This window comes from Rattus norvegicus, chromosome 6 (genome assembly GCF_036323735.1).
Source record: "Rattus norvegicus strain BN/NHsdMcwi chromosome 6, GRCr8, whole genome shotgun sequence".
NCBI lineage: Eukaryota > Metazoa > Chordata > Mammalia > Rodentia > Muridae > Rattus > Rattus norvegicus.
Window position 1 is genome coordinate 29,238,781 of NC_086024.1, and position 13,461 is coordinate 29,252,241.

Genomic DNA, 13,461 nt, shown 5'->3' on the forward strand with positions numbered 1-13,461 from the left:
GGAGGCCTAGCATTCTGTCATCCCCCTCACTGTGGTGTGGTGAGCTCTGCCAGGATACATGTTGTTGGGCTGAAGTAATCAACAGCCATTACAGTTACATGCGGACATAATTAATCTAATACCTTTGAGCCATTCAAACTTAATCCCTCCCCCATTACATGATGAAACCGAAGCACATGAAGGATTACCGTTCAGGCCCAGGGGTGTGGGTGAAAACTCTTGTGACCCACAGCAGACTTGGGTCCGATTCAAATACAGTGTCAATCACAGGTGCTCATAGCTCCCAATGGTAAACCTCAGCTTCGAGTGGCCCACATACAGAAGACCAGTCTGGTAGAACACAGACTCCCTATACCATTGGGCGGATATATCCTTGGACAATGTATCCTGGGTCTGTGTAAACACACAGACATTTCCTTCACCACACACTCCTCACCACAACTGCAAGTAAGGGGTATAGAAAGGTTCCCTAGACTCAGTTCTGCTCCCTAGAGGAGGACCACACATCTAACACCCCCCCCCCAGCATTGTCTCTAACATTCACAGAGAAACTAAAGCACAGAAGGAGACTGCCCACCAGTAATCACAGCATCTTTTTTTTCTTTCTAGAAGAATGGGGGAGGTCTCTAAAGAATCTAGAAAGTAGATCTTCCGTGCAGAATCTCCCGTACACCCTCTTCTGGTTGTGTGTGCATGTGCATTTGCCTGGAACACCTCTAACACGGATTTCTTACTTGGCATTTGTGACACGGGAGAATGGACAGAACATTTACCAAAAGTCTGTGCTAAGCAGGGCGAGGGGCTCACAGAAACTGATTAAATCCATGCAAGGAGGCCACCACTAGCTACCCCATTAATAAGTGGATGCTAAGGCTCTGAGTAAGTAAAGGGCAGACCACTGTTTCTGATCCAGAGCCCCCACTCTACAACCCTGCCATACCACCTCCTCCCTCACAGCGTCTAGTTGTCCTGGGGTCCTCACAAAGCCCACGGCTCAGCTGCCAACACTGACCCTTTCTGAGGTGGGTAAGACACCCTTTGTTCCTACTTTCCAACAACATCAAAATCCATCCTCTGCATTTTTAAAGATGACATATACTTTTTTCTGATTATAAAAGTATTCTATGCTCATTTTAGAGCATTAGAGGAATATAGTGAAGTAGGAAAAAGGCCAGTGAAATTTCTCACAACCCTACCCTCCAAAGACAATTCCTGTGACCAGGTTGGTACACTTCCTTCCAGAAGGGTAAACAAAGACCCAGACACAGAGACAACCAACATGCTATAAAAATGTGGGATCTTCTCAGTTATTTTCAATATTCATATATGGATATTTCCCTCCTAAGCTTGATTTTAATAGTTGTACAATGTAAGTTAATTTTATAGTCTTGTCTTAGTTATCAAAACACACAGATACACATTGCAAGAAAAAATGGAGAAGAAATAAAAACCCAGTAAGAAGAGATATTTGTGGCTACATAACCTTATCACCCAGGGATCCCTGGTTATCATTTTTATGTGCAATCTGCATGTTCTTACAAAGTGACATATGAGTTTAATTGACAGGGGTTCATTATCCCTAATAATGTTTTCAAGAAGGATTCTGGTCTTTAAGCCTCCTAAGTGACCAGGCATCCAACTTCTCTTAAGCAACTATAATTCCAAGTACTGGCCAACATTATATTCTATTTGCCTTCTATCAAAAAAAAAATCTGCATCTGGCCAGCCTCTTGCTGAGTTGATTTTTCATTAAGCTATTTATAGCTGGAAAGTTGGTGTTTATTTTCTCCAGGTGAATTAGAAAATGGAGAACAAAAACATTGGATTTTGCCAGGAGTCAATATTCTTAGCTCAAGTTAATGAGATGCCACACTGGAATCAAGGAACTCTTAAAATTGTAAGTTCATACCCAGAATCACTCCTGGTACCTCAGGTCAGAGAGGGGCCTCGAGCACTGTTACTTGTTTTTCTCACTGCTGAGATGGACTATGTAACAGCAGAGTGTTAAGAGGTGGAGGATGTACTGTAGCTTGAAGTGTAAGCTTCAGGGCAGTGGCAGTGAGAACTTGAGGTGTCTCGCTCACATCTCTATGAATCAGGAAGCAGAGAGCTCAGACAAACCTAGAGCCCTCAAGCCCAGTCTCTACCTCTTCAAGCTACACCCTATGTCTAAAAGGTTCTCCCAGCTTTCCAAACAGCGCCACCATACGGGGAGCAAGAATTCAAACGCATGGGACTGTGGGGAGACATTTCACATTCACATCTGACAGCCTGCACCCTGTGCCATGCATTTGTGGGTACCCCTGATAACAACGCCAGTCTTGGTCATCCATTCTCTGCCAGGTGACCCCTGTTGACATTCAAATCAAGTTCATCTTTGTGCATCTTTGTCCAGGCAGATATATTTCCCTTGACTTTTATGAACTACACACTTGAATCATCCATCCTTGATTTCGACTCTAATTGTGGAACTCCCACTGCCCTTCAGTAATTTGAGAAACTGTAAAAATCCCTTACCCGAGAGGTGGAGGTGCTGTGGGCAGCATGGACAATATTTGCCGCCACTGAATCTTTCAACTGAAATTCCGCTATGATTTTTTCTTTCTTATGAGTTCAAGGGATGGTTCTGAAACAGACAACAGGGTATGCATAGCAAACTCGGGTCACATCCTAGACATAAAATTGCAGTAATTACCTCGGGAGGAGGAAAGGGCCATGAGAGAAATAATAGCATTAGGCCTCGCCACAATGCTGTGCCTGCTTTACATACAGGACTTTAATTAATAAAATGACAAACAGTGGTACCACATAATTGGAAAGTCTATCAGGCTCCACCGAGAGGCAGGGAAAAAAAGGCCCTTGTGAAAGGGCCAGCTGGAGCCAGGAGATATAATTGCTGGTGGCATGCTCCTGTGGTGTCTCTCTTCACTAGTCTCACGTGCTGTCTGCATGCAAAAGAGTTTATTAATCAGAAGCCTGCCATTTATAACCTATATCTATTAGGAAACACCCAGAAGAATTAAAAAATAAGTTATTGTCACAGACTTAAACAGCTGTTATTTTTTTTTTTTGAGCTGGGGACCGAACCCAGGGCTTTGCGCTTCCTAGGTAAGCGCTCTACCACTGAGCTAAATCCCCAGCCCCTATTTTTTTTAAATAAATGTGTGTTTATGTAAGATTCTGCACACCTGTATACATACATACACACATACCACTAATTGCCGCAGGGACAGTGGTAATGCATGGCTTAAAATCCACTATCCCCCTAAAGTCACTCCACTCTGAGAGTCTTCAGATAAGATCTTGTTACAATACAGATTCTGATGGAGCTGAGTCGGGCTGGGATAGGAGGCCCTGTATTTGTAGAAAGTTTCCAGGGGATGCCATGACGATGAAGCAAGAATCTAGAACTTCTTCAGTAATCCCCTGAAGCTTTAAGGATCGCCATAGCATGCAACATGCACATATGGTGTTGTGTAGTCAGGAGAACAGAGACAGCATCGAGTCCCCCATCTGTAGCACTTCAGTTTAGTGTCTATGGGTGACTGACTTTACCTCTCTACACCCCAAACTTTTCTTCTGAAAAAAATGAGTGCACAGTGGCCAAGCTAGCACTGCTGTGACATATTGCCCGGGAAAAAACAGTGGCAAGGACAAAGGACTCTTTCAAGCTTGGGATTGTCAGTGGTTTCAGTGTGCGATTGGCTGGCTCCACTGCATGTAGGATCCATGGCAAGATGAAGCCAACATGGAGAAAGGGCAGGGGACAGCTGCTCACCCCATGGCAGCCAGGAAGCAAAGAGCACAAACAGGAAGGGCCTAGAACAAGTTGTTCCTTTCAAGGCATGCCCACAGTGACCTACTTTCTCTAACCAGGACCCGCTTCCTGCTTCCTGTCATCTCCTCAATGACACCATCACACACGAATAATCCATTCATTAAGTCAAAGCTCACATTAAATCACCCCCAAAGATTATGTTTATTCACTAGAACCATGCCTTCAACACACGAGCCTTTTGGGGAGGAGGCAACTCATAGTCAAACCACAACAGGCTATCATAATACCTCTGTGAGTGGGGATTGTGGGTATAAAAACAAGATAGTAGGTGGGGATGTGCCTAGTGTGGCTTTCGGGCTTTCAGAGTCAAGTAGAAAATGACTCTGTTCCCTGTAGGCCACCCATATAGAAACGGATATTAAGATTGCTTTCTAAGATTAAACTCCCGTGCCATGGGCACTGGGAACCTGCTGTCAGGACCAAGTTGGGTACACTTGGCCTGGAGAATCTACATTGAGTGACAGGCAAGGAACTCTTTAGAGCTAGGTAAGGGGAATATGAATCCTTAGGAAGGACTCCAGCCCACACTCTGCTTTAGGAACTGTAGTGGTTTTAGATACAGACAACTAAATGGGGTTCTCCGAAGTCTTGACATAGGTCCCTCCAGGTCTTAGCATTGAGAAGTTAATGGGCAGAGGTGATAACTCAGTTGGTAAAATACTTTGCCTTACCTCATGACCTGAGTTTGATCCCTAGAATTCCTGTTTTAAAACAGGCCTGGTGTGGTATCCTGCACTTACAATCCCCTTCGTGAGAGGCGGAGACAGACAGAGATCCCTGCAGGTTACTGGCTGGCCAGTCGAGCCACTGTGTGAGTTTCAGACTGTCCTCTAGCCTCCACATGCACCCTTGCCCATGCATACATATGTACCTACCTGTATACACACGAACATACATGCATACCCGTGCCCCTACCTGTACATGCACAAACACACATGCACACATGTGCAGAAATGAACTTGCTAAGAACCTTAGTCTGCAGGTCCAAGAGGAGAGAATCCTGGCTCCCGCTCAGGCTGGGCACTGGGGACTCTCACCACCTGAATTGCCCTCAGTCTTACCTGGGAACATCATGTGGCAACCCATAAAGGCCTCTGCTGAAGGCTGTGCCCTTCCCCTATAGGAGAGTCACCTCACTCTGCTTTTGGTAACTGGACACATTTAAAGCTAGTTCTTTAGTGATTGAGATTTGCTTCAAACTCCAAGTCCAAGATGAAAATGGACCCCTCACTGAGAGAGCCAGACTACTTCCTACACTAACTAAGCAGTCCCTCTCCCACAGTGCTCTCAGCCTGGCTGCACTTCAGAATCATCTGGAAGGACTTTAAAGCCTACTGCTCCCCCAGAACCTTCCAAGACTTTTTAAAAGAGAATCTGCAGTGGAGCCCAGACAGTGGCAGTTTGGAAAACTCCACAGATGTTTCTAGTTTGCAGCCCAGGTTGAAAACCACTGATTTCATGTGCTATCCGTTCATGGTATCATGTTAGATGTCTCACCCAGTCTCCAGAGTCTTTATAACAACCTTTGAAGCTAGGCCTGGAAGTGACAGCTATGATCACAACAAAATGGGGACTCAGAGGTGAGCTGGTTCAGAGCACAGACACTTAGCTCATCCATTGTCCTCAAGTCAGGAAACCAGAGTGGTTTGAAGAGCCCCCCTGAGAGAGTCGGTACTGATACAAAGGGTGGTGGCTCCCACTACGTTCTGGAAAGGTAGGAAATGAGTCATAGGAACACCACCACAGCAGAGCCCCAGAGGCTGCTCTCTCACTCTGTGTCTCTCTGCAGACACTGATTCACAGTGGGTCTATAGCCAACCGGAAATTCTGCCCTTCTAGCATGTTTTCAGGCTATCATTGCAAGGCCTGATGTGAGGATCAGACTCTGGAAGGAAAAACAGCGACTGGCTCAGAGGCAGACTCTGGAGATCCTGGGTGGGACAACTATAGTTAAGAAGTAGGCCTAGGAGGCAGGCGGTAGTGGTGCACACCCTTGATCCTGGTACTCGGGAGCCAGAGGCAGGTAGATCTCCGAGTTTGAGGCTACCCTGGTGTACAGAGTAAGATCCAAACAGCCAGGACTACAGAGAGAAACCCGGTATCTGGAGGAGACACATCTGAGTGGACAGATCGCCCTACTGACTCGGGGATCAAGGGACACCGAATGATCCCAAACACATTTACTAATTGTCTACTGACTGCCCGTTTTCTGTCTTATTCCATGATCCCTTCATCTATTCTAAGAAACAGATCCTACTGAAGTATATGCCTTAAGTTTTATGTTGACTCTTAGGGGTGCTTTCTCATAGTACCGCTATAATTTCAAAGCAAGGTTTGTCTGATGGTTTGGTTTCAGTCTATTTACCTATCACTCTTAATAGGACAAACAGGTTCGGTAACTAAAGTCTTAGTAATGTCAAAGGTCTTACATTGTTTTACGTGTCTTATATGGACTATGGGGTGGTCCTATGGCACACCCAAAGTCAGTTACATTGTTTAAATTTTAACTTGCAAGCTATATCCCGATATGAGATCAGGGAAGTATTGCATGGAATGAGGTAAACACACAGTAAACATTTGTGAATGTGTAGATGACCATACCAGAGCCTAATAGCAGGAGCGAGCCTTATGCACCTCTCAGGGTGGGGATGGGGGCTAAGAATGCTTTAAGCACCACCACCCCCAGTCTTCTCTCTCCAGTCTCTTTAGTTCTCTCTAGTTTCCTTTCCCACTGCTCTATCTGCTCTGGTTCATATCTCTCTCTCTCTCTCTCTCTCTCTCTCTCTCTCTCTCTCTCTCCCTCTCTTTTCCCCCCTCTCCAACCCTGACTGAACTAAAACATCTTGACAGAAGACAAAGAAACCTCTCGTGTATCTATCTCTGTCACAGAGAGAGAGAGAGAGAGAGAGAGAGAGAGAGAGAGAGAGAGAGAGAGAGAGCGCCTGGGTGCTCCATCAATATTTGCTGACTAGAAAGCACGCTGACTTCCTTAGATCGTAGAGGACCGTACCATGGTTACCTTGACTTTTTTCCAATGGAGAATAAGAACCCATTGAAAGCTGTTGAGCTGAGGCACAGATGACAGCGGACTGTGACAGAGGCTCACAGGAGGGAGAGAGAGAGGAAGCGGGTGCTTTGGGAGCTACGGATGTACTTCAGAGAGTAAGCTCTAAAGGCAATGAGCCTTCTGTTGTTAGATTAATGAAGAAGTGAAGATAGAAGCTGGAAAAACATTGAAGAACGAATGGGGGTGTGGCTCAGTGGTACTGTGCTTCCTAGTACGTACAAGGCTTCGGGCTCCATTCCTGACATAAAAGAGAATAAAAAGAGGTATCATTTACCTCCCTGTTACCAGATATGCGAACATCTAAGTGGAGGTACAGAAGTGGGTTATAAGCCAGAAGAGCCACAAGAATCAAATAGAAGGCATTTATTTTTTTCTAAAGTGGGAGAGATCTGATATTCTTTGTGGACAGAAGAGCTGTAGGCATAAAAATTGGAGGTGGTAGGGAAAAAAGATCAGTTGAAAGGACAGAGGCTCGAAGGAGATGGAACAGGAAGCCACAGAATGGAGAAAATGGAGGATGCATCTTCCTCTAGGACATAAGCAAATGGATAAGCAAGCAGACATTGAGGCCGGGAAGGGGAGGAGAGAATGATAGAGGTTGTGCCTGGTGTAGCAGAATTTTCTCAGGAGAGTGAAAATCATCACTGCATTAGGAGTGTCTGAGGGAGCGTTTGAACTACTCAACATGATGTGTTCCCAAAAATCAAATATGGACATGCACAGAGACAAGTACCAACACCAAGGACACTGAGGAACGACAGTTCGACTGTACAAGTCCAAACCCACAGTGTTCTGGAGCAAAATGAGGGAGAGCATATGTCAGGCACAGTCCCAAGCAGGATGTTGCATGATGCAGACTATAGGAAAGTACTGCCTATAATATAATATAGGTTAGGTTAGTATTACAGACTATAGGAAAGTACTACCTATAGTATAGTATAGGTTAGGTTAGTATTACCTAAGGTAGGGTTGGCTAACTTCTCTAATCAGCGGCATCCAGACATACAAGAAAACTGAGTTAGGACAGAAAAACATTGATAGATTCCTTCAGCTACCATGGGAGGTTTCAACAGGGGTGAGTATTCGTTGCCATGGATAGATATATGTGACAGTAACCAGATCAGGACCCAGGGTCCAGCCATGACTTGGTTAGAGATGGGGTTTATAGGCAGAACAATATGAATTGTCAGGCTACTATGGCTGGTGGCACCATTCTCTACCGTCAAATCGTAAGGCAGCTACCAGTCAGGGGTTGGGAGACAGAGGCTGGGCGTTACAGAGAAATAGCTCCTCAAACCACAAAAGTCCAAGAACCCTGGCTGCCGAGAGCTCAGCGTGTTCACGATGCACTTTGTTTGCCCTTCTTTCTCCAGGAAAAAGTTTCATTCAGACACTGAACACCACAGTTCTTTTACATTTTAGCTGTTGTTTGTAGATTATCTCTATCAAACACAACCTCTATTATCTCAAAGCTCACTTTGTAGCCTGCACTGCCTCTGAACATGACTGCATTTAAACTTTCTTAGAAAGATGATCAGCTACAATTTCCTTTCAAATGTCTAGGTAATGGTGCCATAGAAACCCACAACACAACAAAAACATACACTTTCAGCTTCCTTTTGGCAAAGCAGCATCATCATTTGGAAAGATAACTATATTAGGAGGTCGTGGTATATAGTTGTGTGTGTGTGTGTGTGTGTGTGTGTGTGTGTGTGTGTGTGTGATTTTTGCCTATCAAATCATGAAGTCTCCCATTGGCTAACATGTGATCTGACACTGTTCAAATAACACCTGTAATTATTAGAAGGAATACAAAAATCCATTATTCCTAGAGCAAAAGAAATTGAATGGAAAAAAAATTACCTGTATAAGGTCACATAGTGAGTTGAGACCATGGACAAAAATCTTTGGGCGTGCTTAAGGAAGCTCACGTGAATAACCCTACTGGTCCACTGCAGAGGTAGGATCATATGAAATTTGGGGTGATATCATCAACCTCAATAAGGCTTCAGAATGCCTTACTGGTGGTCCCTGCCCTGATCCTTGAACTTCAGTGAAAGTCCTTTGAGCAGCAGTTAGCAAGATCAGGCAGTGGGTATCCTGCTGCCCTTACTGGATCAATTCAGGTGAGGCTTCAGCAAAGTCCTTTAAGCTTCAGCCAGGGCTCCAAGGATACCTGAGGTTTTCATTCCACAGCAACATTTTAACTGACGCCTCTCTCCCTCGCAGCTCCGGATGTCCTGGCTCATCCGTGGGGTTCTGAAAGGAAATGTATCTTTGGTGCTGGTGGAGAACAAAACTGGAAAGGAGCAAAGCCGGACCGTCTGGCATGTTGCCACCAATGAAGGCCTAAGCCTGTGGCAGTGGACAGTGTTGTCGCTCCTCGATGTGACTGACAGGTGGGTTACTATTCACCCCAACCCCCACTGCTTTGCTTTACCCTACAAGGCACAGTGCTGAAGTAGGAAGGTCTCATGGTCCCCATGCCCTTTATTGGTTATTTTTCTCATTGCTATGACAAAGCACCTGACAACTTAAAGAGGGAAGGTGTTTTAGTAGGGTTTACTGCTGTGAACAAGTGCCTTGACCAATGCAAGTAGTGTAAAGAACAACATTTAACTGGGGCTGGCTCATGGGTTCAGAGGTTCGGTCCATTATCATCAAGGCTCCGGGAGCAAGGCATCATCCCAGTAGGCAGAGCTGAAAGTTCTACATCTTCATCTGAAGGCTGCTAGTGGAGGACTGACTTCCAGGCAGCTAGGATGAGGGTCTTAAAGCCCACACCCACAGTGACACACCTACCCCAAAAGGACCACACCTACTCCAACAGGGCAAAACTTTCTAATAGTGCTACTCCCTGGGCCAAGCATATATAAACCATCACAGAAGGGTTTATTTTGACTCACAGTTTGAGGGTTTAATCCATCATAGCAGGGACCACATGGTGACAAAAGCATGAGGCAGCTGGTTACATTGTATCAGAGATGAGTAATCGGAGATCAATAAATGCTGGGGCTCGCTGGCTTCTTCCTTTTACTTCAGCCTGAGAGTCCACCCCATTAAATGGTACCACCCCCTTGAATGGTAATGCTCGCATTTAGGTTGGGTCTTCCCACCTCTGTTAACCCTATCTGAAATCCTCTTCACCAACGAGCCCAGAGGTCTGTCTCCTAGGCAATTCTAGACCCTGTCAAGACAGCAGTCAATAAAAACCATTACAGCCCTGTACACACAGAGACATGCGCACCTCCTGCCGATTGCCTGGGGGCTCGAGATCCTTCAAGGGTTGGCTCGCTAATGAACACTCAACCCCTGCAGCTCTCACCTGGCCTGATTAGCTTCCTCCAGGATCTGTCTGTGGAGAGAGCCATAAATGAGGCACTCGAGCTACTACCAAACGATGCTCGGTTTCATATCTCTGTGGTGTTTTCTCTGACTTGACGGATGTTGCCGTACTGTTGCATCCACCATTTCCTCTTCCCTCGTTAACAACAGAACCCTAGTGGGTGAGGAAGCTTCATCGATATTCTCTACCATTCTTCCAAAGAGGAGAAGCTTAAAAAACAATCAAAGGAGCAAACCAAGTTGGCTTTGGAGTCAAGACTGGAACCCAGAAGTGGAACCCAGAAGCTTTTGCTCTATTGATTCAGTTCCAGAGACAGGTTGACATAGGGATCAGAGAAGGCTTCTGCCAGGGACCCTGGTTCTTATCAGACTTTACTACCAATGACCTCTGTGACCTTGGACAAGATCCTTGACTCCTTTGAGCCTGGGTCCTTCTTCCCACTTCCAAATGGATATGGTTGGATCACAAGCCCTCCATCTCCGCATGGCATTGGATTGGAGCAGAAGCCTGTGGAGTTCAGCTGCCACTTGTCTCCCTAGGATGGCACTACCCTGCCACCTGCAGTCAGCCTGAAGCAAGCGACGCTTGAGTGAAAATGGCCTGGCACAGCAGCCTTTCGGTAACGCTGTGCTGTGCTGTACTGAATGTCCCACATGCGGTGCAGACATAGCCTACAGCAAAAGGGGAGGCAGGATCATATCTACAGAGTAGACTGGAAGGGAAAACCATCTGCTATTGGCTAAGCATCAAACTATACCATCCAGTGCAGTCCTTGCAATGGTCTTACAATAGATACTCAAATTGCTATTCCGGTGAACCCACCTTTGAAATATGAGGATCAGAGGCTCAAAGCGGGGCAAAGAGTGAACGCCTGTTGTCAGGAGGCTTCATAAGTGTGGAGCTGGGCTTTGAATTCTTCTCTCAAACCTTATAATACGCTGGTCCTTGCCACTTCTAATGGGAACTCTCCTATCATAGGGAAGAAACCCCCCTCCTAACTGAACAGCAGCCATCCACTCCTTCAGAAGTGTGTGGCTTAATGATCAGATGTCCCCAGGCTCAATGACCCTGGGACAAATGGATTTAATTAAAGTGGAGGAAGGGAAAAGTGTGGGTGCCACCTCCACTGGCCAGTCTTTTATCCTTTGGGATTGTGATGGTCACACAGGGATTGGAACCTTGCTGTGGATGCTGGAGCCATCCCTCCTGGGAGATGTAAAATTAATTCAGATGAATCAAAGTGTTGGGTTTTTTTTTACCCCCTCTCTCTTCAGCCCAGCAAGTTCTCCCTTTCACAGCCACTCCAGGGGATTTAAAGCAAGTGAAATGTTGACTCTGCTGGCCCCCTTACACAGGGAGAGTCGTTTGAAGGAGGCTTTGCTCCCAGCTTTCCTCTTCCCCCTATGAAGGTTGTTTAGCAGACAGACTGGTATTCCCAATATTGATACTGAGACCAAAGCGTCCATCTAAGGATTTAGTGAAGATTCCGGTAAAAGCCAGCTGGGTTCACAATGCAGCGTGACTTAATTCATGCATAATTACAGGGAGAAGAAAGTGTGTCTCCATTCACACACCACACACACACACACACACATACACACACACACACACACTCAGCCTGCCAGCCGACAACTTGTTCCCAAAGCTAGAGGCAGGATGAGAGGTGTGCAGAAAATGAGGAACCACAGGTGACCCGCCTGACAGTTTCACTTGCTGAAATCAAACTAGACTGCAGCGGCGATGGGGATAAATCTGAAAGGGCGTGCTGACAGGTGAGCACAGGCTTTCAAATGGCACGGTCACGGGCTTAGTTAGTGGTGCGAACTCATCCCACTCTGAACCTCATCATCGGGTCCTGTAAGCAGTACAACTTCACCGGATTGTTGTGGGAATAAATAATATGATTATCAAAAGAACCTACACATAACGGGGCGTCAGTGAGTTTTCATCGTCTCTCATTCTAGCCTCTATGTGGTTTCATAAGTAATTTATTGAACAAACAGTACAAATCCAGCCTCTGATCTTCCGTGTTCTGCAAAATGGAGACATACGGTTGTCTCTTCAGTTTGGAGGGAAAAAAAAAGTGTTTGGTGTACTTCTCAGTCCACACTAAATGCGTAATCACTAAAAATTGCTGTTAAGGCATATTATTAAAAATGAGATTGCTTCCCCCCACCCGCCCACACAATGCCTCAGAAGAGGCTGGCATAGTCACCTTAGAAACGATGACCAGTCACATGAACCTCAAAGGGGAGGTTCATGACTGTGTAGGGTGTAGACGTTCTGTTTGTTCAGTTCTAGTCATTGATGGACGGGCAGGAAGCACCTTCTTCTGACTTCCTCCCCAGAGAGAGCTGCCGCTGTAGCTGCCTAGATTGCCACAAAGTGAACCAAGGGGGAGGGAGGAAGGAGAGGAAGAAACCAATTAGGGAAAGAGGAAAAGATGAACAAAGGACAGAGACAAACCATCTCCCTTCTCCCAGGCCTTGTGGTAGGCATTAAGTCTACACCCTCAGCCTCCCTCCCACAAGGCTCCTGTAGGCAGAACCCTAGTCTCCGTTGTCCAGCACCTCCCTCTTTACCAGCGCCCCATCATGGACCTTAGCCATCGGGAGCATTATTCTCTATTCTTCCTTATATCATCCCCCCGTGTCTCCCACCCTCTACATGTCAGGACGTATTCTTATCAAAGATCCTATCAAAGATGAGATCCCCATGGTCAGCACGTGAGCAATTCCTCCAGATGTAAATCTATTCATTTCCCTGGCTTCCTGTGGCTTTGAGGGCACTTCCTATGTTCTCCAATAAGACCTTTGTTTACGCTTATGTGTGATATGTCCAACCTCGGCTTCAGTATCTTAGACCATTCATTGCTTCCCCGCCTCTGCCCAGACCCCTCTCACTCAATGGTACCATGCTAAAATCCCTTACCCCCGGGCTGTCCATCTTCTGGTCTCTACGTGTTGATATTCTTCCTTTGCTATCCGCACCTCTTAATATCACACCTTGTCCACTTTTTAAAGAAGTCTTCCTTCAGTCGTGCCCACAATGTGTCCTTGTGGCTCTTTAAGCAATGCTGTGCGCTCTCTCTCTCTCTCTCTCTCTCTCTCTCTCTCTCTCTCTCTCTCTCTCATGATTTTTTAAAATATTTGAATTGGTACACGGGGTAGAGATCGTGTCCCCATCTTATATGTCACTGATTACTGAACC

General features: G+C 45.9%; 1 protein-coding gene across 3 annotated transcripts in view; it reads left to right on the forward strand.

The window, feature by feature from the left end:
* Window positions 1-13,461, forward strand: part of Alk (ALK receptor tyrosine kinase) — a 719,891-nt gene that overhangs the window by 607,350 nt on the left and 99,080 nt on the right. For all 3 annotated transcript variants that reach the window (XR_005505446.2, NM_001169101.3, XM_039111819.2), the window contains one exon: window positions 9,135-9,304. Coding sequence is in view for 2 of the 3 variants with exons in the window: in NM_001169101.3 (NP_001162572.1) it covers window positions 9,135-9,304 (170 nt within the window). In the remaining variant the exon portion in view is untranslated. The remainder of the gene's footprint in view (window positions 1-9,134; window positions 9,305-13,461) is intronic.